Source organism: Sciurus vulgaris (genome assembly GCF_902686455.1).
Source record: "Sciurus vulgaris genome assembly, chromosome: 19".
Taxonomy (NCBI): domain Eukaryota; kingdom Metazoa; phylum Chordata; class Mammalia; order Rodentia; family Sciuridae; genus Sciurus; species Sciurus vulgaris.
The window spans coordinates 3,601,046-3,629,045 of record NC_136480.1 but is presented as its reverse complement, the minus strand read 5'-3'; the positions used below and the strand labels follow the sequence as shown (position 1 = coordinate 3,629,045).

General features: G+C 54.0%; 1 protein-coding gene across 2 annotated transcripts; it reads left to right on the top strand.

Moving 5' to 3' along the window:
* Positions 1–27,987, top strand: UROC1 (urocanate hydratase 1). 2 transcript variants are annotated; one of them, XM_079122251.1, is made up of 20 exons: positions 2–227; positions 2,208–2,338; positions 3,638–3,731; positions 5,672–5,731; positions 6,216–6,344; positions 6,507–6,568; positions 8,267–8,333; positions 8,429–8,572; positions 10,020–10,108; positions 11,356–11,418; positions 11,719–11,898; positions 12,662–12,759; positions 13,859–13,931; positions 17,992–18,113; positions 18,674–18,744; positions 20,207–20,305; positions 20,454–20,553; positions 23,038–23,119; positions 25,855–25,954; positions 27,709–27,987. In XM_079122251.1, the coding sequence occupies exons 1-20, from the start codon at positions 102–104 to the stop codon at positions 27,847–27,849; spliced, it is 2,031 nt and encodes a 676-aa protein (XP_078978377.1). In that variant the 5' UTR covers positions 2–101; the 3' UTR covers positions 27,850–27,987. The 2 variants fall into 2 exon arrangements, with proteins under 2 accessions (XP_078978378.1, XP_078978377.1); XM_079122252.1 differs by lacking the exons at positions 2,208–2,338; positions 3,638–3,731 and having other exon boundaries at positions 1–227.
* The last annotated feature ends 13 nt before the right edge of the window (positions 27,988–28,000 follow it).

The following is a 28,000-nucleotide window of genomic DNA, read 5'->3' as shown; positions in this document are numbered from 1 at the left end:
GAGGTGGCCCTGAGCCCGGAGGTCCCCACCCTGCTGGCATCTGCCTGCCCAGTCTCCTCCTGGCCTCTCCACAGTGCTGGCCTCCACCCTGACCTCCAGACATGTCCAGCCTCCAGGCCCTGTGCTCCGGCCTGCCCCTGCGACCCCTTCCAGAGAACCGGGGTCGCTGGCCTGGGGTGCCCCATGCCCCTGTCAGGACCCCTGGCCTCAGTCCGGCAGAAGAGCGGGTAAGAACTCTGGCCCAAGCCTGCTGGGCCTGGTGTCCTCCGGGTCCCCTCTAGGTGGTGATATGGGGACCCCCTACTTCCTGCCCCCTGACCTCTGGGCCTTCAGAGGCAGCAAGGGGGACCCTGTGTGCCGGGCCTGTCACACTTGACGTTTCTCAGGTGCAAACACCCTGGGGTCACCTGTGGGTTTGGAATTACCCTCGCTATTTACAGATGAGGATCCTGAGGCTCAAGGTCACCGGGCCAGCAAGTGGTGGTCCTCAGGCCACCTCTAGTGGGAGAAGAAACAGGCCGGGGGTGAAGTGGAGTGTGTACCTCGCCCTGCCCCAAACACTGCCTGGCTTCACGGTGGCCTTCTGCGCCTCAGGAGGGCGACTCTTGTCTTCCCTTTGTAAATGGCCAGAGCCGGCCGCAGGCGCGCATGCGCACACGCACGTGAGCCAGCATGAGGCTGTGGCTAGCATCCTATCCAGGGCACCAGGGTGCTGGGGACAGGAGCCAGGCGGGGAGCCCCTCACCTGATGGCCCCAATTTACCAGATGGGAGGACGCACGTGCTAGCTAGCACCTGTCCCCAAGCTCCCCGACCTCAGGACAAGTCCCAGACCACCCAGGAGGCTTGCTTTTCTAATTTGCAGGCTGAGAATGGAAAATGATTTTATGACTAGAGTGCAGAGGAGGCTCATCGAAGCACAGCCCATGTGGCGGTTATATAGTTTTCTACTTATTTTATTTTATTTTATTTTACCGGGGACTGAACCCAGGGTTGCTTAGCCCCTGAGCCACATCCCAGCCCTTTTTATATTTTATTTAGAGACAGGGTCTCGCTGAGTTGCTCAGGGCCTCGCTGAGTTTCTGAGGCTGGCCTCCAACTCGCAATCCTCCTGCCTCAGCCTCCGGAGCTGCTGGGATGACAGGCGTGCGTCACCGCACCCAGCTCCTTTTGCGGCACTCAAAATTGCTCAATGATTTCAGAATCGCTGGGGTGCGAGAGTGGAACATACCAACAAGCACACGGATCAAAAGAGGAAGCCTAGCCCTGCCCAGATGAAGCCCCTCTGGGTGGCTGCCCCTTGGACTTTCCCCTGAACACACCCAAAGTGCAGGGTGGCTGGGGGTCGCTGAGGTTAGGACTGGGTGGAGCTGGAAAGGTGCACGGAAACGGATGGGAGCAGTGGGGATCCTTGGAACTGGGCGCTGGGGTGGGGCGGGGGCGGGGCCTGTGGGGAGAGGGCGGGGCCTGTGGGGGAGGAGGGGCCTTGGAGAGGGGCGGGGTGCCCCTCCCCTTTTTCCACCCATCTGGGTCAGCTACCCGGATGTCCAGGGAGTGGTTAATCTTTTTTCACCCCTTGGTCACCTTCCTGGGGGGAGCCACTGCCTCGACCTTTAGTCACTGAGCCTTGGAGGGCCCTGTCACCTGCTGGTCTCGGTGCCACCCTCGTGGCTGCGTGATGGGGCTCAGCCTCCACGGTGTCTTGGGATAGCAGAAGGACACCCAGGAGCTGAGAGGCTGGCCTCCTGGCTCTGCTCATTTGTGTCGCTCTTTGCTTGGAGGACACAAAGCCCTTGGAGTGGAGGCGACGCGTGTGCCTTCTGAGTTGGAGCTGGGGCTGGGGCCACATCTAGGTGCAGGGGCAGCCAGCCTTCAGTTGGTCCCCACACCCAGCGACTCTCATCACCAGCCAGCTTTATACATTGACTTGTTTGTCTTTTGAAAAACAAACTCAAAAGGGTTTCTTTAGTTTTCAAAATTTTTTAAAGGCTGGCAAGAGGAGAGAGGAGATAGGTCTGCCTGCAGGAAACGGGTGGAGGCTGCAATCGGGGAGGGCTCCCTGGAGGAGGCGATAGCACCTATGAGCCCGGGTGAGGATCTGGAGATCCCAGAGGGGGCTGGTGGGTTTCCTAGTCGAGCGGTGGCAGTTCCAGGCGGGAAGAGAAGATGGCCCATCACCCCAGTTGCCTCCCACCGCTGTGTCCCCAGCTGGCCCTGAGGAACGCCCTGCGATACTTCCCACCTGACGTCCAGAGGCTGTTGGCCGCTGAGTTTGCCCAGGAGCTTCGGCTGTATGGGCACATCTACATGTACCGGTTCTGCCCCACCATTGAAATGAGGTGCGTACTGATGGGCACAGACCCAGAGAAGGCAGTGCTGGGGGGCGGGAAGCCGGGGCAGTCAGCAACCAGGCTGGGGGACCCAGGCTTCCCGAAGTGGGGGGCAGGTGCTTGTTGTCACAGCAAGCGGTTCATGGACTCCCTCACTCCCAGAGAGGAAGTGGTCCTTTGTGGGCCCTGGAGCTGAGAGCTACCTGTGGCCCCAAGCCTGGCAGAAGTTGGCAAGCACCATCCAGAAGAAAGTTGACTGCAAATCACAACCCAGGTCTGCTTTCCAGAAACTTCTATGTCCAGGCAGAATATATGAGCTGAGTCTCTGTGAGACCTGGCCCTCCCTGTCCTAGGCAGTCCGTCCAGTGAGATTCTAGAGCAAAAAGGCCACGCCTGTCATCCCAGTGGCTTGGGAGGCTGAGGCAGGAGGATTGCAAGTTGGAGGCCAGCCTCAGCCACTTAGCAAGGCCCTGAGCAACTCAGCGAGACCCTGTCTCTAAATGAAATATAAAAAGGGCTGGGGAGGTGGCTCAGTGGTTAAGCACCCCTGGGATCAAAAAACAAAATTGTATACAAAATCCTTTTTGGAATGACATGATTTACAGATGGATCCGCCAGACGCAGGAAGAGCTTAAGGGGTGCTGTCTGTGAGACCCTAAATCTTCTTGATCAGGGTTCTCACACTGTACCATGCACAGAGTCACCAGAGGCTTTGTCAAAACCCAGGGCTGGGACTCACCCTGGATTTCTTTCTCAGCAGTTCTAGGGTGAGGCTCGAGAAGCTGAGTTTCTAAGGGTTCCCAGACAGGGCAGCTGTTTCCGGTATTTCTGTCAATACCGGAAAACCAGACTCACCTCGAATCACCCCAGCAAACGTCGTTCCCAGCCTAAAGCAGGATCCTCCTACCCTGGCACCTGCTGATAGAATTGGTACCCAGGAGTGTTGTAGAGTGAGTGAGAGAAGAAATGAAGAAATTCTGCCTGGACATAGAAGTTTCTGGAAAGCAAACCTTGGTTGTGATTTGCAGTCAGCTTTCTTTGAGGTGGTGCTTGCCAAGTGAGGAGGGGCAGGGGTAGGATGGGACCTCAGCTTCCTGTGGGAGCTGGGCACCAGCCAGGCACCAGAGGGGTTGGCATGAGTGGTTCTGGAAGCTTCTGCCACAGCCCTGGGCTGAAGCTCCTAGAGACCACTGCAGGAGCCAGGTCTGACTGTCCAAGACTGTGGCCCTCGTGGACGCTGCCCGTCAGCAGGAAGGAAAGCCAGGGACTTCCCCATCACCAGCCTGGTGACCGAACGTCCCCTTGCAGGGCCTACCCCATCCAGCAGTACCCCTGTCGGACGAGAGCAGCCGCGGCCATCATGCACATGATCATGAACAACCTGGACCCCGCCGTGGCTCAGGTAGTGGCTGGGGAGACTGAGGCCTGGCACCCGAGACACACATGTGATCCTCCGAAGCTTTGAATTTATAGATTCAGCAGATGCTATCCAGCTGGAACAGACAGGTCCCTGTGTCCTTCCCAGCTTCGCCCCATTGACTCCATCTCATTAACTAGGACATCGAATTAGTACAGTAGGTCCCTGTCTTTTTTTTTCTTTCTTTTAGGTCCCAGGGATCGAACCCAGGGCTGCTTAACCCCTGAGCCACCTCCCCAGCCCTTTTTTTGTTTTATTTAGAGACAGGGTCTCGCTGAGTTGCTTAGGGCCTTGCTTAGTGGCTGAGGCTGGCCTCCAACTTGAGATCCTCCTGCCTCAGCCTCCCAAGCTGCTGGGATGACAGGCCTACACCACCACACCCAGCTGATTCCTGTAATTTTGAACTATGATTTTTTTTTCTTTTTTTGTGGTGCTGAGGATTGAACCTAGGGGCTTCATGCACACCAAGCAAGCATTCCACTTCTGAGCTATGTACCCAGCTAAATTTTCTTCTTTTCTTTCATGTGTTTGTGTAGATGGGAAGCAACTGGGACTGAACCCACAGGTGCTCTGCCAGTGAGCCACCTCCCCATCAGCCTCTTTTACATTTTAGTTTATTTATTTATTTTATTTTCACTTATTTCACTTTATTTTGTTTTATTTACTTTCTTTTATTTCTTTTATTTATGTATGTGTTTATTTTTTTATTTTTCATATTTTTTATTTTTTATTTATTTTATTTTTATTTATTTCACTTTTATTTTTTTCATTTTCATATTTTCATATTTTTTTCATTTTTATATTTTTCATTTTTTATTTTCATTTTCTTTGTTTATTTTATTTATTTATTTTCATTATTTATTTATTTTCATTTTATTTTATTTTATTTATTTTCTTTCATTTACTTTATTTTATTTATGGATGTATTTATTTTATTTATTTTATTTTTATTTTATTTATTTTTCTTATTTTTTATTTTATTTCAATTGTTTATTTAATTTTATTTTTTATTTATTTGATCTTATTTTTATTTACTTTATTTTAGTTTTTATTTATGGATGTATTTTATTTTTTTCATTTATTTATTTTACTTATTTTTATTTTATTGATTGATTGATTGATTTTAGTGTGGGGGATTAAACCCAGGGACACTCTGCCACTGAGCCACATTCCCAGCTCTTTTTCTCGTTTACTTTGAGACAGGGTCTTGCTAGGTTACCTAGGGCCTCGCTAAGGTGCTGAGGCTGGCCTCCAGCTTGCCATCCTCCTGTCTCAGCCTCCCAAGTCGCTGGGATTCCCAGGGTGCACCAATGAGCCCCACTTGAAGAAGCAGATTTCATGCCATATTTCTTCACATACATCCCAAAACAATATCTCAACATAGAATCAATATAAGAGTCTTATCGAGATCTCTTACAGCCCTTTGTGAGTCTTGACACCGAGGGTGCCCAGTAGCCAGGCGTGTCGGTGGCCGCCCCGTTGGGTGTGTGGATCTGGCTGCTTCTGCCTAACACGCACCCTGTGAGAACCAGTGTGTGACCGGTCATTCTCAGTGACCAGGAGTGGCCTCTGGGGAGGGAGGCCCCTGGTTCCTTGGGAGTGATTGGCTGCCAGAATGGGGCCACTCTGTCTAGCAGGTCAAAGCCTCCTTAGGCCTGGCCCTGGCCTCAGACCCAGGTCAGAGGTTGGCCAGTTCCCAAAGTGCCCCAGACCCAGCTCTCATCCTAACTGAAGCCAAGCCCTTGCTGCAGTCACAGAGGGGTCAACCTCTCACAGATGGGGTGTCCCAGGGGCTCAGCATCCCCGCTTCTCCCCAGCCCCTTGCCTCTTTGAGCCCAGCCCAGGGTTGGGGTCCTTCTTCCCCCTGAGCTCAGCCCCTCGGGTCCTTCTCAGACCGCCCCTCAGACAACCTCTGTGCTCTCTAGTTTCCACAGGAGCTGGTGACGTACGGAGGGAATGGACAGGTCTTCAGCAACTGGGCTCAGGTATGGTGGGCAAGTGGCCTCACCCCCCCATCCACCGGGAAGGAGCTTACCGACCCTGCCAAGGCTGCAACGCTGGGCAACATCCAGGGACTTTTCAGCTGTAAGAATGGGCAGGAGCCCGTGATAGGCACGCCTATCATTCCAGTGGCTCGGGAGGCTGAGGCAGGAGGATCTGGAGTTGGAGGCCAGCTTTAGCAACTGAGCGAGGCCCTAAGCAACTCAGCGAGACTCTTCTCTAAAGAAACTACAAAAAAGGGGTGGGGATGTGGCTCAGGGGTTAAGCACCCCTGGGTTCAATCCCTAGAACCAAAAATAAATAAAGAATGGGTGGGAGTAGCATTTTGGAGGCCCCACAAGTCCCTGGAGTATAATGGAGACCTGGAGGGCGGAGCCACTGGGCGGGGCCTGGGTTTGGCTTGGGAACCCAGTGTCGTGGGGTACCCGCTGACACTTACAGACCTCGTCGCTCTTGTTCTTCTTCCAGTTCTGGCTGACCATGTCCTACTTGTCAAAGATGACAGAGGAGCAGACGCTGGTCATGTACAGCGGACACCCACTGGGCCTCTTCCCCAGCAGCCCTGGTGCCCCCCGGCTGATCATCACCAACGGGATGGTGGGGCTCAGGCAGTGGGGTGGCGGGTTCCGGAAGAGGGGGTCCGGGAGGCAGAGAGGACAGCCTGGTCCCCCCAACTCCACTGGGCACCGTTTCTGAGGGCTCTGTGCTAGTGCCCCCAGCCCTCGGGTCCCCCATGTCTGTTCCTTTTCTCTTTTCCAGGTCATTCCCAACTATTCCTCCAGGACAGAGTATGAGAAGCTCTTTGCCTTGGGAGTTACTATGTAAGTTGCTATTTCACTTTATTAATATGGATTTCCCCATTAACCCAACCTTACTATAAAACAATAGGGCAATATGAAAAATAATTTTCCCCAGAGGCTCAGGAGGCTGAGGCAGGAGGATCGCAAGTTGGAGGCCAGCCTTAGCCACTTAGCGAGACCCTGAGCAACTCAGTGAGACCCTGTCTCTAAATAAAATATAACATAGGGCTGGGGAGGTGGCTCAGTGGTTAAGTGCCCCTGGGTTCAATCCCAGGTACCCCCCCAAAAAATTAAAACTAAAAATAATAATAATAATAATAATAAAAATTGTTGAAAAATGCAATCAGCTCCTAAGCATATTTAATTATGCTTTACATATCCACCATAGTGGGTACACATGTGTACAATTTTTCTAGACATATAAGCAAGAGAACATATTATTTTGGATTCTTTTTCCAAAATTTTATTACGAGCAATTTCGTTCTTAGAGAAAATTGAATTTGCAAGGAACACAACCAAAACTCTGATTTGACATCTACTGTGGCCACTTTATCACATGTCTGTCTGTCTCTCTATCCATCCATTCAGCTTGTTTTGAGATGCATGGTAGATATTACCAAAATTCAGTATTTCTTTTTTTTTTTTCTTTTCAAGTGATATTTGCCTGCACAGTGAACCCTAAATATACATGCATTCCATAGCCTCAGATTCAACCAACTGCAGATCAAAAATGTTTGAAGCTGTGCCCAGCGGTGCACGCCTGTCATCCCAGCCGCTCAGGAGGCTGAGGCAGGAGGATGGCAAGTTGGAGGCCAGCCTCAGCAACTCAGCGAGACCCTGTCTCTAAATAAAATATAAAAAGGGCTGGGGATGTGGCTCAGGGGTTAAGCACCCCTGGGTTCCATCCATGGAATCAAAAAACACTGAAAAAAAAAATCTCTGTAATATCCACGTACAGACTTTGCCTTCCATTATTCCCTAAATGGTATGATATAGAAACTATTTACCTAGTACGAGGGATTCTAAGTAATCTTGACATTGTTTTAAAGTATTTGGGAGGATGTGTGTACACCATTTTATATAAGGAGGATTTGGGGACCTTTGGGGACCCTGGAAGCAGTCCCCTGGGGAGCCCGGAACGAGAGCAATACCTCTCCATGCCGGCAGGCAGTGGACATGGCTGGTGCCCCAGTTAGCTGTTGTCTCCTGCGTCCTCTCAAAAATCGCGCGTGTGCTTCTGATGTAGGTAGTGCTGGACCTTCATAGGCAGCCTCTGCACCTCCGCTCTCTGCCTCTGACAGTACAGCGGGGAGGCTGTTCATGCCCGGAAACCCGACTCTCATGTGTCCTTGCTTTACCTGTCCAGTGACCGCATGATCCCCTTAACCTCTCGCCTCCTGAGGTGGGCTATAAATAAAGCCAGGGGACCCTCCAGCTCTGGTACATCTTTGTGGCTCCCTAGGAATGTCACTGTAGGAAAATAGCCATATAAAATGAACTAAGTAGCGGAGGCCTCCAACTTGCGATCCTCCTGCCTCAGCCTCCCTGGTCGCTGGGATCACAGGCATGGGGCTCTCCAGCACCTTTTTTTTTAAGAAAAGGAGAATGTTGGAATGCCTTTGGAGGGAGCCACAAGTCCACCTTCAGCCTCTTAAAGCAGGGAAGTGGTGCCTGTCACCTGGCTCAGTCCTCTGCTTTGCTCTCTTTCTCTGTGGTCAGGTACGGCCAGATGACGGCAGGCAGCTACTGCTACATCGGTCCCCAGGGAATCGTCCACGGCACGGTGGTGAGCGACAGGCCACTCCTGGCCCGGGTGGGCGGGTCCCTGGAGGTGGATGGACGGGGAACGGACGGCGGGCACCGGGTCTCCTCTGTCTGCAGCTGACCATACTGAATGCCGGGCGTCGGTACCTGGGCGTCGAGGACCTGGCCGGCAAGGTCTTGGTCACCTCCGGGCTGGGCGGGATGAGTGGGGCCCAGGCCAAGGCCGCTGTCATTGTGGGCTGCATTGCGGTGATCGCAGAGGTGAGCTCCTGCCTTGCTCCCTCCCTCCCTCCTTCCGTCCGTCCGTCTGTCCTTCTTCGAAGCTGCCCACACCCAGGCTCCTCTGTCCTGTCATCTGCCTCCGCCCACCGCCCACAGCCTCCGCCCACCGCCCGCAGCCTCCGCCCACCGCCCACAGCCTCCACAGAGCCCTGCCCAACGTCGTAGGGAGGATCCGCTGTAATGCACGCTTCTGGATTTCCAAGCGCCCCTCACCCTCTATGACCAAGGCCCGTGGCTTCCCCTCGGGGACACTGAGCATCGTCTCCGGGCATGACTTCCCTCTCTCCCACCAAATCCCGGGACTCCAGGTGGGAGACTACATCTGTCTGTGGATCAGCGAGGATAGACAGCTTTCGTGCAGTGCAGAGTCAGGTGGTGGCGACCAACAAGTCACCCCTCAGTAGAGGCAGAAAGTAGAAGAGGCAAAGAGCTGGAGATAAACCTTGGTGATACATACCAGTGTGACACTAAGTCCGTGCCATCCACACCTGTATGTGTGGATAGCAGCTAACAGAAAATGTTTCTGTAATGGCTGACATGACATCAATAGGTTTTTTTGATTTTTTTTTTTTTTCCTTTTTTCATGTAACCAACAGTATTGACCTTGGCTCAGCCTCTCAGTGAAGTCAGGGTCCACACCTCTAGATTCTCTTGGATTTCCCTCATGGATACAAAATTGCTGCCCCAGCCCCAGCCCTCTCATCCACCTCCAAGGTAGAAAGAAGTGAGAAGTTTCACGGATGACTGACTTTATTTCTGCAGGAATGTCCCATCTCAGAAACCCCTTCTTTGTCATCTCATGGGTCACTCTTGGATCCAAGGGATGTCCTTATCTGTGAAGGAGGGGAAGAGTGGATAGTTGCCTGTGCTTACTTGGGATGCGGTTCCTCTCCCGGCGCTGGGTGGTATTGCTGTGTACAAGCCTGCGCTCCGCTGGTGAGGGAGCCAGGAGGAGGAGTGGTGTGAAGGGACCTCATGGTCCACTCTTGAGCCTGGGTCATAAGCCTGCGGCCGTCGGCATGACGGACCTTCACGGGCAGCCTCTGCACCTCCGCTCTCTGCCTCTGACAGTACAGTGGGGAGGCTGTTCATGCCCAGAAACCCGACTCTCATGTGTCCTTGCTTTACCTGTCCAGTGACCTCATGATCCCCTTAACCTCTCGCCTCCCGAGGTGGGCTATAAATAAAGCCAGGGGACCCTCCGGCTCTGGTACATCTTTGTGGCTCCCTAGGAATGTCACTGTAGGAAAATCGCCATATAAAATGAACTAAGTAGCAGAGGCTGGCCTCCAACTTGCGAGCCTCCTGCCTCAGCCTCCCCGGTCGCTGGGATCACAGGCATAGAGCTATCCAGCCTATCCTTCCAAGCGGAGGGTGATACGGGCAGGGACAGTGTGACTGAGCTGCCCTGTGTCTCCCGGCCCAGGTCGATAAAGCCGCTCTTGTCAAACGCCACCAGCAAGGCTGGCTGATGGAGGTGACTGACAGCTTGGATCACTGCATTGAGAGGCTCAGGTAGGGCTCCTTGCCAGGTGCAGGACACCTGAGGCCTGGACACCCGAAGCAAGAGACTAAGAGGAGTGACTGGAGGCCGGGCGGCTTCACATGGCCCTGCCACCTGGCCACAGGTGGACACCGCATCCGGTGCCACCCTAGGGGTCCTACTGTTGACTCATCAATAGGAGGATTTATTTACTTCTGGTATTAGGGATGAAACCCAGGGGCACCCTACCCCTGAGCCACATCCCCAGCCTTTTTTATTTTTTATTTTGAGACAGGGTCTTGCTAATTTGCTGAGGCTGGCCTCCAACTTTCCATCCTCCTGCCTCAGCCTCCAGAGTTGCTGGAATGACAGGCGTGCTCCACGGCACCCTCTTGAGGAAGAAGAGGTGCCTGGTGCCATGGCTTCTCTCCCCACACCTCCTGACCTGCCTGCTGTTGCTCTAGGATACCTCTGCCACCTGCAGGGCCTGTTATTTAGTCCCATCTTCTGTTTGCCAAAATGAGCTTTGAATTTTTTTGTCCTTCTGTTTTCCCGAATAATCTTGGAAATCATCTTTAGTGAACCTACACTATCAGGACCCCCTGGAGTGCTGTGAAGATCTCTATCAGAGTTCTCATAGCCGTAGCCCTGATTCACGGAACCACCTCAGAAAAGGTCATCAAGGTGGGCATGATGATTCAGGGGGAGGCTGAGGCAGGAGGATCGCAAGTTGGAGGCCAGCCTCAGCAACTTAGCGAGGCCCTAAGCAACTTAGTGAGACCCTGTCTCTAAATAAAAACTTAAAAGCCCTGCGGATATGGCTCAGAGGTAAAGCACCCCCAGGTTCAATTCCTAAGACCAAAAAAATAAATACTAATGACTGGGTACGGTGGCACATGCCTGTCATCCCAGCAGTTTGGGAGGCTGAGGCAGGAGGATCTGAAGTTGGAGGCCAGCCTCAGCCACTTAGTGAGGTCCTAAGCAACTCAGTGAGAATCTGTCTCTAAATAAAATATAGAAAGGGCTGGGGATGGGGCTCAGGGGTTCAGCACCCCTGGGTTCAATCCCTGGGACCAAAAAGAAAAAAAGAAAAAAAAAAAAAAAACGATGTGTCTTGAACAGAGGACAGAGTCCCAGGAGGGACTCAGAGTCCCACACAGTTCTTTTGGTGGCTTCCTGGGTTTTGCCAGCTCCCTGTGCCAGGGGAGGGTGCAGGCTTGCCCTGGGCACTGTGGGCAGCTCTGGAGTGGCCATCTGCTCAGCTCTTGGGTCCTTCTAGGGAAGCAAGAAAAAAGAAGGAGGTGCTCAGCCTTGGTTACCATGGCAACGTGGTGGATCTTTGGTGAGTGGGGGGCGGGGTTGGGCCCCTGGGGGCACCACGTGAGCCCCCAGCGCCACTTCCGGCAAATTCCCCTCAGCTGGCCAGGTGTGTGCAGGACATGACCCTTGTCCCTGAGCCCTGCCCCACCCTGGTCCCCGTCCTCTCCCGAGTCCACCGCGGCCTCCCCTGGTGCCCAACCCGGGGAGGCAGGTTCTGTTTGCGGGGTGCGTGGCTGGAGAGGGGGCTGCGGGCTGCCGTTCCGGCTGGACCTCGGGCCCCTGCCGGACCTTCCCTGCACTGATCACCCCGCTGCTTCCCCAGGGAGCGTCTGGTCCATGAACTGGACACGACCGGGCAGCTCTTGGTGGACCTTGGCTCAGACCAGACATCTTGCCACAACCCCTTCAATGGCGGCTACTACCCCGTTCAGCTCGGGTTCGCGGAGGCCCAGAGCCTCCTGGCCTCCAACCCGGCTGAGTTCAAAGACCTGGTCCAAGAGAGGTGAGGGGACACCCGGGACTGCTCGGGATGGGGGTGGCAAGACCTTCCAGCCTGGACAGCCCAGCTCCCCACCCCACCCTGAGGAGCTGCCCTCAGGTTCACCAGCGGCCAGCTGGGTGACGTTGGGCAAGACTTGAAGCTCTCTGCGTCTCTGCCTTCTACAGACGGGGTCACGGGCTCACATAACTCCCAGAAATGGTGGGGAGACAAACAGAACTAAGATTTGCAGCCAGGCACAGTGGCGCACGCCTATCGTCCCAGCAGCTCGGGAGGCTGAGGCAGGAGGATCTCAAGTTGGAGGCCAGCCTCAACCACGTAGCCTGAGCAACTCAGCGAGACCCTGTCTCTAAATAAAATAGAAAAAGGGCTGGGGATGTGGCTCAGGGGTTAAGCAGCCCTGGGTTCAATCCCTGGTGCCAACAAAAACAAAATAAAAAGATTTGCAAAATCCCCAGTCCAGTTTCCAACTGAAGTCAGTGCCAAGTCACTTCTGGGACCTCTGGGGTCCTGTTTTCCCCAGCGCCCCCATGAGCCTGGTGATCAGGAAATGCTCGCTGTCCGCTGGGTCTTGAAGGGGGGTTGTGGGCATTCCAGGCACCTGGACTGGGCCAGGGAGCTTTGGGGGCCTCGGTGTCCCCAGAGGGACCAGACCCATGAAGCACAAGAGTGGGGTTGAGAGACCAGAGTGCGGAGGGCTTGGTGGGTGGGACCGGGGAGCGCCCAGGGTGCCCGCGGGCGAGGCTGACGTGCCCCTTCGTTGCAGCCTGAGGAGGCACGTCTCGGCCATCAACAGGCTGGCCCAGGAGAACTTCTTCTTTTGGGACTATGGCAACGCTTTCCTCTTAGAGGCGCAGAGAGCAGGTAGGGAGGCTGGGAATCCCCTCTCCTGCTGCTGCGCTCTCCACGGTGACTCAGCCAAGCATGGGGTCCCCCGCCCGCCCCGGGAGTCCCCACTGCGCCTCTGCCCGGGTCTTCCTTCTAGTAGCGGGTCCCACACTTGCGGAACATAAGTGGCCCGAGAGAGAGAGCAGGCGCCAGGCGGCGCAGGAAGGCGCTTCTGCGCCCGGGCGCGCGGTCTCGCTCCTTCAGGTCGCAGATCCATTCACAGAGGAGACGGTCCGAGAGGTGCCCGGAGATGCCCGGGGATCTCCCTCCCGGCCCCACCTCCTCCCTGGAAGGGCAGTCTCGGGTGGACCTCTGGAGACATTGGGCGAATGTGTCCCCAGCCCCCCAACTTCACCAGCCACTCAAATGTCACCCTGCCACCCATGGATTCTAATTATACAAAATGAATATGGATTCCATTATGCCATATATGAGGGAGTCACTATACTGGGATCCTCTCATTTCCCAGCATCACCTCCTTTTCTGGCCTCCTCTCTCCCCTAATCCCCTCTCCCTACACTACTGGTTTTCCTTCTATTATTATTATTATTATTATTATTATTATTATTATTATTATTATTATTATCATCATCATCTGGTACCAGGGGTGCTTAACCCCTGAGTCACATCCCCAGCCCTTTTAATATTTTATTTAGAGACAGGGTCTCTCTGAGTTGCTTAGGATCTCACTTAGTTGCTGAGGCTGGCCTCCAACTTGATATTCTCCTGCCTCAGCCTCCCAAGCCACTGGGATAAGAGGCGTGCACCACCGTGCTCGGCCCCAGATTTGGATCTCAAATACTAGGAACCAGGATTCTTACCACCCTACAAGTCTGAGCAAGAGAAGATTCAAGATGGTTCTAGAACATTCTGTCACTGCCAGATTCCTCACTTTCCTCACACCCCCTTCTTCCCTCCCTCTAGATCCTCTTCTCTGCTTCTTTTCTTCTCTTCATTTACTTTAAGAAAAAAAAAAGTGATGCTCCTTCCCCAGCCTTTCCCTGGGACCCTAGCTGAGGTCACCATGGGGGTGGCCATGTGAGTTCTCACCGTGGGATGGTGATCCTGTCCACAGGAGCAGACGTGGAGAAGAAAAGTGCCAATAAGACAGAATTCCGTTACCCCTCCTACGTCCAGCACATTATGGGGTAAGTGACGTGGGGGCCACCAGTTCCAGGGCACCCAGTGCCCCATTCCCTTTCAGTGTCTGGGGCGTCGTGTTCGGGTTGGAAAGGCCTCCAGCTGACCACACCAAGGTCATGTGCTGAGACCCTCACACAGCCCCAGAGCTGGCAGGTCCCAGGTCCCAGGGTTCCTGCCGTGATGTGCAGACAAACAAGAAAGAAAAATAGAGACTCCTCTAGGGCCCCGGGGAGCAGACAGGCAGGGACCAAGGCAGCAGGAAGCTGGGACCAAGGAACAGGAAGCTGATACCAAGGAACAGGAAGCTGATACCAAGGGAGCAGGAAGCTGATACCAAGGGAGCAGGAAGCTGATACCAAGGCAGCAGGAAGCTGGGACCAAGGAACAGGAAACTGGGACCAAGGGAGCAGGAAGCTGATACCAAGGCAGCAGGAAACTGGGACCAAGGGAGCAGAAAGCTGGGACCAAGGGAGCAGGAAACTGGGACCAAGGCAGCAGGAAACTGGGACCAAAGCAGCAGGAAACTGGGACCAAGGGAGCAGGAAACTGGGACCAAGGGAGCAGGAAACTGGGACCAAGGGAGCAGGAAGCTGATACCAAGGCAGCAGGAAGCTGGGACCAAGGAGAAGGAAGCTGGGACCAAGAGAAGGAAGCTGGGACCAAGGGAGCAGGAAGCTGGGACCAAGGAGAAGGAAGCTGGGACCTAGGAGAAGGATGCTGGGACCAAGGCAGCAGGAAACTGGGACCAAGGGAGCAGGAAGTTGGGACCAAGGCAGCAGGAAACTGGGACCAAGGGAGCAGGAAACTGGGACCAAGGGAGCAGGAAGCTGATACCAAGGGAGCAGGAAGCTGGGACCAAGGGAGCAGGAAGCTGGGACCAAGAGAGCAGGAAGCTGGGACCAAGGCAGCAGGAAACTGGGACCAAGGGAGCAGGAAACTGGGACCAAGGGAGCAGGAAGCTGATACCAAGGCAGCAGGAAACTGGGACCAAAGCAGCAGGAAACTGGGACCAAGGGAGCAGGAAACTGGGACCAAGGGAGCAGGAAACTGGGACCAAGGGAGCAGGAAGCTGATACCAAGGGAGCAGGAAGCTGGGACCAAGGGAGCAGGAAACTGGGACCAAGGGAGCAGGAAGCTGATACCAAGGGAGCAGGAAGTTGGGACCAAGGGAGCAGGAAACTGGGACCAAGGGAGCAGGAAACTGGGACCAAGGGAGCAGGAAGCTGGGACCAAGGGAGCAAGAAGCTGGGACCAAGAGAGCAGGAAGCTGGGACCAAGGGAGCAGGAAGCTGGGACCAAGGCAGCAGGAAGCTGGGACCAAGGGAGCAGGAAGCTGGGACCAAGGCAGCAGGAAACTGGGACCAAGGGAGCAGGAAACTGGGACCAAGGGAGCAGGAAACTGGGACCAAGGGAGCAGGAAGCTGATACCAAGGGAGCAGGAAGCTGGGACCAAGGGAGCAGGAAACTGGGACCAAGGGAGCAGGAAGCTGATACCAAGGGAGCAGGAAGTTGGGACCAAGGGAGCAGGAAACTGGGACCAAGGGAGCAGGAAACTGGGACCAAGGCAGCAGGAAACTGGGACCAAGGCAGCAGGAAACTGGGACCAAGGGAGCAGGAAGCTGATACCAAGGGAGCAGGAAGCTGGGACCAAGGGAGCAGGAAGCTGGGACCAAGGGAGCAAGAAGCTGGGACCAAGAGAGCAGGAAGCTGGGACCAAGGGAGCAGGAAGCTGGGACCAAGGCAGCAGGAAACTGGGACCAAGGGAGCAGGAAGCTGGGACCAAGGCAGCAGGAAACTGGGACCAAGGGAGCAGGAAACTGGGACCAAGGGAGCAGGAAGCTGATACCAAGGGAGCAGGAAGCTGGGACCAAGGCAGCAGGAAACTGGGACCAAGGGAGCAGGAAACTGGGACCAAGGGAGCAGGAAGCTGATACCAAGGGAGCAGGAAGCTGGGACCAAGGGAGCAGGAAGCTGGGACCAAGAGAGCAGGAAGCTGGGACCAAGGCAGCAGGAAACGGGGATCAAGAGAGCAGGAAGCTGGGACCAAGGCAGCAGGAAGTTGATATCAAGGGAGCAGGAAGCTGTTACCAAGTGAGCAGGAAGCTGATACCAAGGCAGCAGGAAGCTGATGACAAGGAGCAGGAAGCTGTTACCAAGGGAGCAGGAAGCTGGGACCAAGGCAGCAGGAAACAGATACCAAGCGAGCAGGAAGCTGGGACCAAGGGAGCAGGAAAGTGATACCAAGCGAGCAGGAAGCTGATACCAAGACAGCAGGAAACTGGGACCAAGGCAGCAGGGACTGAGGTCACTTCCTGTGAGCTCCGGAAACTCCCAGTGCCTGCAACCCTGAATGCGCATCTGTGGTGCTGTTTGGAGAATACAGAAGATCATGGCCCTCGGAAGAGAAAGGCATGCTGGGGAGCAGTCTTAGGCGGGCTCGGGTGAGCAGAGCCCTCCGTTCTCAGTACAGATTTCCGGTTTCAAGACATTCTCATGCCAGTAGCTTTGATGGCCCCCTTTCTCCGGGCAGCTCTGGGTTCTGCCACAGCTGCTGAGCAAGCATGAAGACGGAAGCAGAAACTAGCAGATTGTAGTTACGAGCAGAGATCAAGAGAAACATCTCAGCGAGGAGCTGCTGCTTCAGAGCGGCATGCCTCAGGGTCATGGCCACATCCCTGGGGGGCAGGGAGGTGGCTGGTAGGTTGATCCTGAAGACTAAGACCTGCAGCAGCCCTGGAGCCCTGTCTGGCCCAACTGGCTGTGCAGGGTTGGTCTTGGGAGGACCCAGGACAGAAAGGGGAAGAGGAGAGAGCCGGAGAGGGGACCAGGGTCTTTGGTAGAGGCCACAGCTCCATGCCCAAGAGTCTAGCTTTAAGACTTACAGTCCTGGGTGTGTACAGATGGAGCCAGAGAGGAATGGAAGCAAGAAAGGTAAGGCTCAACTCACAATAGCTGCACTATGGAGCCATCCTCAATGGATCAAGAAAATATGGTATGTATGCACAATGGAATATTTCTCAGCCTTGAAGAAGAATGAAATGATGGCATTTGCAGGTAAATAGATGGAACTGGAGAAGATCAGGCTAAGTGAAATAAGCCAATCCTAAAGAATCAAAGGTCAAATCTTCTCTCTCATATGCACATAAAAATTCACAATAAGTGGTTAGGGAAGAATAGAGGTATTTTAGGAATAGGGGAGCAAGGGAGGGAAGGGGGTATGCAGGTGGGAAGGACAGTAGAATAAACCAGATATTACGACCCCACATGTATATATGATTACCTGACTGGTGTAACTCTGTATCATGTACAACCAGAATGAGAAGTTATATTCTATTTATGGATGACGAATCAAAATGCATTCTACTATATGTAACCAATTAGAACAAATAAAAATTTTAAAAAAATAGAAGAAAGGGGAAGTTCGCCTTCTCTAGTTCATGGGAAGGGGAGGGGGGCCAGGGGAGGTGGAGCCAGGGGGAAGGGATGCAAAAGGACAGTCCACAAGGGACGGACCCACACAGCCTGGCAAACAGGAGCCCCAGGTGGGCCCCGGGCCACTGCATCTCTGCCCCACGTCACCCAGCCACAGCAGCTCGGGCCCCTGGGAAGCTCAGCCGGCCTACTGCGAATTCCTCCAAGTTCAGGTCCCCACCTGGATTCCTTTCTCTCACCTCTTCAGCTCCTCAGGTGATGTCGTTTCCCGTAGTTTTACAAAAACTTCCTGTAATTATTTTACAAAAATTACAGATTGCAGTTTGAGAAAAATTCTGCTGGTCCCTGTCCCTGCTGCTTCTCTGACGCTAGAGAGGTGACCCAGCCCAGAAAGAGGACAGAAAGCTGGGAGGGGTTGAGGGGCAAGGAGGGGCCTGGAGGTAGGGAGAGGGACCTGAGGGACCAGGAGGCCCTCTGACACTTCTGTCGACTTAGACATGCAGGAATCTCCGTCTCCACTCCAGATTCTGATCCCTTGGTGCTGGGCATGCGCACATGCCGCCCCCCGTGGCCCTTGCTAGAAGGTGCCATCAGCCCAGGAAACCCCAGTTGAAGAGACATTTGTCCATGCAGGGACATATTCTCCCAGGGATTCGGGCCTTTCCGCTGGGTATGCACATCGGGGGACCCCCAGGACCTGGCTGTCACAGACCAGCTGGCCACATCTGTGCTGGAGAACGCCATTGCTGAAGGAGGTAATGCGTGGGGTGGGATGGTCTCTCACCCACGAGTGGGTGGTCTCTCAAAGCTCCTGCCTCCGTGGGGGACCTGGCTGCTGGAAGGAGATTCTGCATAGGACCCCAGGCCCAGATGGCTTTCGTGAATGTAGTAGGCACTCAATTAACTACACAAAGAACCTTGAGGCGACCCAGGAAGATCCTGTTTCCTGCATGTTCTGAGCCACGGAAGCAAGAACCCTACAGGCACTCCAAGCTGCTGCCCTCCAGAGATGTCCTCAGCTCTACCAGTCAGGATCTTCTGGTTGTAATAAACAGAAAGTCACTGCATTAGTTAGCTTTCCAGTACTGTAACAAAATGCCTGAGAAAAATCAGCTTGGTAGAAGGGAAGGTTTATTGTGGCTCACAGTTTCAGAAGTTTTGGTCTGTGGTTGGATGACTCCATTGTTCTTGGCCCTAAGTTCTGGCTCCAGTGACAGGGTTCCAGCAGGTGTCTATTGCAAGTAGGCTGTATGGAGGGGCTGGGACCCTGGCAGGGGCTCTCTCTCCTCATGACACACCCGCTTCCTCTCTGCAGTAAAGACGTCTGTGAAGCTACAATATATGGACAATGTCCGCTGGATCCGTGAGGCTGCCAAGCACCAGCTGGTGAGGGCTTAGGCCTTGGAATTGGCAGGGTTTGACAGCAGGATCCTGGATGAGGCCGAGTTGGGGCTCAGCACCCAGCTTGCTGGGCACTGAGAGGACGCAGATGCTGGACACCATTTGACTATTTGCAGTAGTCCTATGGTGGCCCCTCTAGGGGGGACAGTGGCCGCCATCTTGCCCAAAAAAAAAAAATAAAAGATGCATAAAGGAGCCTGGGACCTTAGATAAGGTGACTTGGGTGACATGTGGAGGAACAGGAACCATTGTGAACTATTGGCAGGAAAGCAAAATTGTACTGCTACTATCAAAACCAGGAAGTTCCTGAAAAACGTCAGCAAGGCTTATCATCCCAATAGCTCAGGAGGCTGAGGCAGGAGGACCACAATTTGGAGGCCAGCCTCAGCCACTTAGCGAGGCCCTAAGCAACTCAGCAAGACCCTGTCTCTAAATTAAATATAAAACAGGCTGGGGATGTGGCTCAGGGGTTAAGCACACTGGGTTCAATCCCTGGGACCAAAGAAAAAAGAGAGAGAACTACTGTATGATCCAGCCCTCCCATTCCTGGGTATATAGCCAAAAGAATTGGAGGCAGGGTCTCAAAGATCTTTGTACATGAGTGTCAAGAGCAGTAATTTTCACCGTAGTTAACACAGGAAAGCCACCGAGTGCCCCTCAGCAGAACAAATGAACACCGTGTGATCTGTCCTTTAATGGAATCTTACTTAGTCTTAACAACAAAGGGAATTCCGCCATCTGCTGCTACCTGGATGAAACTTGAGGACATCCTGCTAAGTGAAATAAGCCAGACACAAAATGATGAATACGGCTTTATCTCACTTACATGAGGTTCCTAAACTAGTCAACTCACAGAGGCAGAGAGCAGAATAGGGGGTGCCAGGGCCTGAGGGAGCAGGGACAGGATGTAGTGTTTAATGGGGATAGAGTTTCAGTTGGAAGGACAGAAGCACCTTAGGTAATGTTATTGTTATTTGAAAGGATTACAAGCCAGGCATGGGGGTGCATGCCTGTGATCCCAGTAGCTCTGGAGGCTGAGGCAGGAGGATCACAAGTGGGAGGCCAGCCTCAGCCACTTAGCAAGACCCGGCACCAAAAAAATAAAAGGAAAGAAAACAAATGAATGGATTCCAGCAGGGGTTAATCCCATCATGTGTCACCTCTCTAGAGCACAAGCAGGTCGCGGTGTCTGAGTCTCCACGATCCAGGGCTCATCCCTAGGTAGCTCAGACCTCATGTGGAAATGCAGTGACCCTGGGCTGACCTGGCACCTTCGCAGGCCTCCAGGCCATCTGGGGTCCTCCCAACCCACTGGCCGTGGGACTTCTCTAGGGATCAGGGGACCGTGGCATGTGGCGTGTGGAGGTCACCCACATCCCCGCTCTGTCCCCGGGTGTCCGCGTGCTTGCCTCTTGTTTGAGAGGCTTTCTCCCGCCTCCCTCTGCAGGTGGTGGGCTCCCAGGCAAGGATCCTGTACTCTGACCAGAAGGGCCGCGTGGCCATCGCCATCGCCATTAACCAGGCCATCGCCAGCGGGAAGGTCAAGGTGAGGACCCCCATGCCCAGCAGGTTCCTTGGCCTCAGCGCTGGGCCTCCCCTGGGGCTCCCCCTCTCTGGCCCACCTTCCGAGCCTCTGGGAACAGCCTGACCCTTGCCCTCTGTGGGCTAATATGTCACACCTCCCCTTGCTGCAGGCACCCGTAGTTTTGAGCCGAGACCACCACGATGTCAGTGGAACCGACAGCCCATTTCGGGAGACCTCCAACATTTATGACGGCTCTGCCTTCTGTGCAGGTGAGGGCAACTGAGAGATCTCACTCACACACACACACACACACACACACACACACACACACACACACCTGAGCCACATCCCAGCCCTGTTCATTTGGCACTTTGAGACGAGGTCTCCCTCTGTTGCCAAGGCTGGCCTCCAACTTGTGAGCCTCCTGCTTCAGCCTCCTGAGTCACCAAGATTATAGGTATGTGCTACTGTGCTCAGAAGGAAAAAAAAAAAATTAAAATGTAGTATTAGCCAGGAACAGAGGCCTGCACCTATAGTCTCAGCTATTCAGGAGACTGAGGCAGAAGATTGCTTGAGTTCAGGAGCTTGAGACCAGCCTGGGTGACAGAGTAAGACCCCATCTCTAAATAAATAAATAGGTAGATAAATAAATTGTTTGATGTTAGATTTGGATTTTTTTAGACCTTTCTTTTCTTTTCTTTATTTTCCTGCGGTGCTGAGGATGGAACCCAGTGCCTCACACATGCTAGGCAAGTGCTCTACCACTGAGCCACACCCCAGCCCTAGATTTGGATTTTATTTTTTTTAAAATGAACTGAGTCACTCATTCAGTCTCATCGTTATGAGAGATGCTCTGGTATCTGAAAGCCTGGGCCTCGGGCTGAGAAGGTTCTGGAATGGAGGACTTGCTGCTTTCAAACTAAGCAGGTGCTAGGCAAAGGGGCTAACTGGATTCCCTGCACCTGAGCGTGCATCTGACCTTGTCACTTGCTGGGTGACATTCAGACCCTAGGAGGGAAGCTGCTTTCCTGTCTTTTCCAGATTCTAGAGCTGCATTCCTTGGCCTGTGGCCCCTTCTCTGTCTTCGCAGCCCAGCCACAGGAGGAGGATTCCGGGTTCTCCCTGATCTCATGAGCACCCGATAGTTTTGTTTGTTCTTTTTTTGTTTGTTTGTTTGTTTTTGCGGTGCTGGGGCTCGAACCCAGGGCCCTGTGCTTGTAAGGCAAGCACTCTACAGACTGAGCTATCTCCCCAGCCCTAGCACCCGGTAGTTTTCGAGGAAGAGTCTGAGAGAGAGAGGAGACGCCCTATATCTGGGTCCCCAGCGGGCCTCACAGTCTCAGGCTGGCTCATGTCTGTCCCTTAACGGTGTGTTAGATATTGAAAGGCATCCAGTGGGGACTCTGCCTCTGCAAGTACCGTTTCCCGCTAGATTGCAAGTTGTATTGTCCTGGTGTGACCCAACGCAATGAGTTCACCCGTTGGTGCGTGCAAAGCCAATTAGCACAACCAGGAGACAAACAAGGGAAGAAAGGTTCATTACTTCCAGCAAGTAAGGAGAGTACCTGGGGTTAACCCCCAAAGCCCGGTCTTTCCCAGAACGAAGATAGCCTGTCATCCCAGCAACTCGGGAGGCTGAGGCAGTAGGACCCCAAACTGGAGGCCAGCCTCAGCTATTTAGCGAGACCTTGTCTCAAAACACACACACACACACACACACACACACACACACACAATCAGCTGTACCTAGTGGTGCACACCTGTAATCCCAGCAATTCCAGAGGCAGAGACAGGAGGATCCAAGTTCAAGGTCAGCCTGGGTAAGTTAGAGAGATCCTGCCTCAGAATAAAAAGGGCTGGGAATGCAGCTCAGAGCACGCCTGGGTCCAGTTCCCTTGTTCCACCCAAAAAAAAAAAAAACAAAACAAAAAAACAAAGAGCTTCTACTGGAGAAACTCTTGCATATTCATATGAGGCGGGCACATTTCTGAGCATGCCCGGTTGGAGATCAGGCTTCTTCACACATGACCTGACCAAGAGAAGGTGGCCACCTGGGCAGAGGATTCAGGATTATCACACGCACAGTTGACTCAGGTCCCTGAAAGAGCAGGTCAGTGACTCCCTGATGTGGGCTGGTTCCTCAGATTTTTCTGGAAGGTGTTACCTGAAATGAAAGAAGAACTCCAAGGAATCTTAACAGTCCTTTAAAGGGACAAGACCTGCCCCACCCTGCAAGCACAGATGATCACCTCAAAAAATAGCAGCCTTGCAGCTACCTCCTCCACCTCCTGTTTGGTTTTCTTTCTCTGTTTCCTTTTTTTCTTTTTCTTTCTTTCTTTTTTTTTTTTGGTACTGGGTATTGAACTCAGGGTCACTCAACCCCTGAGCCACCTCCCCAGCCCTTTTTATATCTTATTTAGAGACAGGGTCTCACTGAGTTGCTTAGGGCCTCATCAAGTTGCAGAGGCTGGCCTCCACCTTACGATCCTCCTGCCTCAGCCTCTGGAGCCACTGGGATGGTAGGCGTGCACCACCACATCCAGCCCCCGACCTCCTATTTAAAAGAAAGGGCCGGGCCTTTGTCATTGTCTCCTGTTGCAGCTTGGGCTCTTCAAATACAATGATGGCTGTTTCTGGAGCTACCTGTCCCCGTTTCCCATGTGTCCCTCAATCCCCAGCAGCCGGCCAAGCCTGGCCTGGCGCTCGGGCCTGCCTGGAGTGTGGAATGACGTGTGGCTCTCCTGTTTCTGCAGACATGGCTGTGCAGAACTTCGTGGGAGATGCCTGTCGTGGAGCCACCTGGGTCGCGCTTCACAATGGAGGGGGCGTGGGCTGGTAAGGGGCCAGGGCATGACTTGTGGGCTGCTGGGCAGGTCTTGGGGAACCAAAGGCCTGGGCCCCAGCTTCCTCGCCACTTACTCTGCCAATAGCTCCGCTAAAAAAAATGTTCCTCCTGTGAGCCGGGAATTGGAGGGACAGAATATCAAGGGGAACCTGCCCAGGGGACTCCACTTCTTTGGGTTGCACCTGTCACATGGGACATGAAGGCCTGTTGTGGATGCTTGATAAGAACAGCAGCCACCCCTTCCAGGGTCTAAGGTCTCATTCGTCCCTCTGACAGCCTCATTTGAAAGCATAAGACCCAACCAAAGCCAGGCACAGTGGCGCTCTCCCGTGATCCCAACGGCTTGGGAGGCTAAGGCAAGAGGATCACAAATTGAAGGCCAGCCTCAGCAAGAGTAAGGCCCTAAGTAACTCAGTGTGACCCTGTCTCTAAATAAAATACAAAGAAGGGCTGGGGATGTGGCTCCATGGTTAAGTGCCCCTGAGTTTACTCCGCAGTACCAATTAAAAAAAAGAAAAGAAAAGAAACACCCAAAGTTCCCAGGGAAGCTGGGCTGAGAGCCAGGAGACCTGGGTACTCTCTCCCTAGCTCATAGCTCTGTCCCTGTCCTTTCCAGTTCCCAGACTGAGATTGAGGTTTCTCAGAAGATCTCTTTAGTTTTTTCTTTTTGGTCCCAGGGATTGAACCCAGGGGTGCTTAATCACTGAGCCACATCCCCAGCCCTTTTTTGTATTTTATTTAGAGACAGGATCTAGTTTAAGTTGCTGAGGGCCTTGCTAAGTTTTTGAGGCTGGCCTCCAACTTGCAATCCTCCTGCCTCAGCCTCCCAAGTCACTGGGATGACAGACCTGTACCACCACATCCAGCTGCTTTCTGTCACGTAACAAATGCCTGAGATCATCAGTTTATAAAGAAGGAAGATTTTTTTTTTTTTGGCTCACACTTCTGTTTCTCCACCCCAAGGAAAAGGAATAACTCACACTTATTGAACGTGGACCATACGGCGACCTTGCTAAACACTTTGAACCCACTAGCTCACCTAATCTTAGAAGCAATGTACTTTTCTTTCTCGGGGGGGGGGGGGGGGGGGGGGGCGGAGTTTTACCAGGGGTTGAACTCAGGGACACTTGACCACTGAGCCTCTTCCCCAAACCTATTTTATATTTTATTTAAAAACTGAGTTGCTTAGCACCTCGCTAAGTGGATGAGGCTGGCTTTGAACACTGCGCCCAGCAGGAATTACTTTTGACAGATGGGAAAACCAAGGCACTAAGAGGTTGATGAACTGCGCCTGCGTGGGTTTGCCTCTGCAGGTCCACTCCGGCCCCGCCCCTGGCCCCGCCCCGCCCCAAGCAATCCTGTCATTCAGGCTGGGTTTCTGCCTGCTCTGAGCAGCAGGGGGCGCTGTGGCTTCAGAACAGAGAACAGCTCCCCAGGCTTGGCTCCAATGGCCGTCTCTGAACTGACCTCTGAGCCTGATTTGGCGGGTTCAAGTAATCCCCTGCCCTCCAGAGCCAAGTCCTCCAGAAATTGAGCTTCCCAGAGCATTCCAACGGGCTGGGTTGGCCTCCTGCCCGTGGAGGATGAAATTCTGAGCTGTAGCAGAGTCAGGTGGCTTTAATTAATGGAAACTATGACCAGAGCGCATGTCCTTTCCAACACGCGGGCTGAAGAAAACCAGGACGGAGAAGAGCTGCCTGGTCATTGAGTTGCCTGACATTTTGGCCCTGGATTTACTGGGATGATTCTGGAAGGGAAGAAGTCAAGTCGCTTGTCCAAGGCCACAGACCTGCTGATGGAGGCACCAACATGCTGACCGTGGACTTTGGACCGTGGGGCTGCAGGATAGGTGATCTGGCAGGTCCATGGTCAGGCCAGGCTCAGTGTATTTACAGTGCATCGCAAACTTGAAGGTGCCCAAGAATCTTCTGGGGTATTGTTAAAATACAGACTCTTGTTAAAATTGAGGGCCCAAGCAAGGGGGGCAGAGGGGATAGTTGGCAAATGCCTGTCATCCCAGCAGCTCGGAAGGCTGAGGCAGGAGGAACGCAAGGTCGAGGCCAACCTCAGCAAACCTCAGCAACTTAGCAAGGCCCTGAGCAACTCAGCGAGACCCTGTCTCTAAATAAAATATAAAAAGGGCTGGGGATGTGGCTCAGGGGTTAAGCGCCCCTGGGTTCTATCACAGATGCACAAAAATTTAAGAAAACATAAAGGTAAAATCAAGAAGAATGATCATTGAACTGAGTTACACTAGAGTTTTTATGGTTTTTTTATTTGGTTGGCTGGTTGGTTTTTTGCAGGGCTGGCAATTGAACCCAGGGCCTCATGCGTGTTAGGTAAACGCATTAGGTGCATTAGGTGTTAGGTAAACACCCTGTCACCAACCCACACCCCAGGTCCTGGGCAGGTCTCTGAGCAGGAAGGAGAAGGAGGCTACCCCAACTGGGGGGTCAGGCAGATTTCAAGAAGGAAGAGACACCAAGTGGGTCCTGGAGATGACCTCAGGGTCCATTGGAGCAGCTCAGAGGCACAGGCAGAGAGGCCAGGATGTGGCCCAGGATGCTGTCCCTGGCTCTGCCTCTCTGGTGCCCCTGTGGCCGGTGTGACAGGATGTCCCCCCTTCTGACAACCTCAAGCCCATGCTTTCAAAGCACGCGTTTGTGCCCACTCTATGCAAGGCCAGTTCCAGGGAGTAACCGCAGAACCCCTCTGCCTCTTGCAGGGGAGAGGTGATCAACGGGGGTTTTGGTCTCCTGCTGGATGGGACCCCAGAGGCGGAGCAGAAAGCCAGAATGATGCTCAGCTGGGACGTCTCCAATGGCGTAAGTACCCCCCAGACCCCCGGCTCCTCTTCTGCTGCCTGGGTGCTTCCGTGTCTTCAGTAGGTTCCAGACTGCAGACCTGAGCCAGGGTCCTCGCACATCCCCTGCCCCGACAGTCAGGAGCAGGTCCTGCCCTCTCCAGCCACCCCCTTACCACACCATCCTGACAATTTCCAGAATCTTCTTCGCACTCTCCCAATTCTGGTCTCACCTGTACAGTCCAGCCTTTGTCTACTCAGGTGGCCCTGGTGGTCCCAGCCCTTCCTCCTGACACAGCCACCCTCGGTGCTGAAAGATCTCACATTTTTTTGGTGCTTGGGATGGACTCCACTTCCAGTCTATACAGCCTCGTTTTTAAAGTTTGTCTGCCATCTTTGAAGGCAGCTTTTTTTTTTTTTTTTTGGTACTAGGGATTAAACCCTGGGGTGCTTAACCCCTGAACCACATCCCCAGCCCTTTTTTGTATTTTATTTAGAGACAGGGTCTCACTGAGTTGCTCAGGCTAAGTGGCTGAGGCTGGCCTCCAACCTGCGATCCTCCTGCCTCAGCCTCCCGAGCCACTGGGATGACAGGCATGCGCCACTGTGTTCAGCTCAGAGGGTCAGATCCTTAAGACAGGTTCTTAAGCTAGATTGGCCTTCGGGTTGTACAATGGTGACCCACCTGTGCTGCGATACAGCATCTGGGATGGGAGGGGCTGGGCTCCTTCCCAGGATGGCATCACAGGTAGCCAGGGGGGCGGGCAGGAAGCAGCTCAAACGGGAGATCAGAGGATACGTGAGATGTGAGAAAGGATAGGACAGCCGTTGACTGGGAGCCCCCAGCGTTGGGCCCAGAGGGTGAGTCTGAGACTAGAGGGGACTCCAGTGGGACTGGGGATCCTTCACTCTGAAGCTGTGAAAGCTGGAGAGAGCCACGATGAGTTTTGTTCTGGAAACTTCCCTGGCTGCAGTATGGGGGTGGATGGAGGGGTTTGGGCAGGAATGGGCACAGGGGTGGGGGACATACATGACTATCATGCCCAGGGAGACCAGGTGGAGAGAAAGGAGTGGACTGCAGAGGGATTTTGAAGGTGGATCACAGGCAGATGGGATTCCCTGAAGCTGGTGGGGAGGCAGGTGCTGAGGCCCTGGGAGGCAGGGAGGCCAGGTCATTCTTACGGCTGGGGACCTGCTTCAGACCAAGAAGAGGACAACTCCCTGCAGCCACAGCCCACAGAAGAGAGGAGGCGTCCCCAGCTGGGGAGGGGACAGATGCAAAGGAAGCCAGCGGCCCCACGGAGGGCATCCAAGGTCCCTGGGTGGAAGGTGGGAGCCGCCATACCTCGTAAGGAGCTCAGTGACGTTGACCCCAACTGCTCCATCGACCCCACTGAGACCAGAGAGGGGCCGGGTGCTCTGAGCCCCGCTCCCCCAGGGTGGAAGAGGGGACACCCCAGAAACGAGAGGGAGAGAGGCGTCCGGAGAGGAGGGGAGCCACAGCCTGTGCCCCCGGGAGCGGGTGTCCTGCCCCTTTTCCTCTCTTCTCGCGCCCCCTCACCCCCAACGTGGCCCAAAGGTGGGAAAGGAACCTTCCAGACCTGCCTCTCCACGCAGGGCCCCATCCACAGCTCCTGCGGGCAGGGCCCTGGGCAGCAGGCTGCAGGAGGGGGACGCGCTCTGGAGGTATCAGCGTCTTGTCTCTCGAGTCAGCCGCCATTCCTGACCCCGCTGGTGGCCCTTGGGCTCCGGCCTCACCACCTCCCCTTCCTCCAGGTGGCCCGGCGCTGCTGGTCTGGGAACACAAAGGCCTACGAGATCATCTGTCAGACGATGCAGGAGAACAGCGGCCTGGAGGTGACCCTGCCCCACCAGGTGGCAGAGGAAGGCATCCTGCAGCAGGCCCTGCGGCCCTGAGAGGCGGCCGGGGACCAGCCTCCATCCTCCCCCGCACCCCGCTGCAGCTTCCCCTGGGCCACAAGGCTGGCGGGGCCCCACAGTGTCCCGGATGGGAGGACCACAACCATCTTCATCATACAGCGAGCCAGCCAAGGCCCAGAGAGGTGTA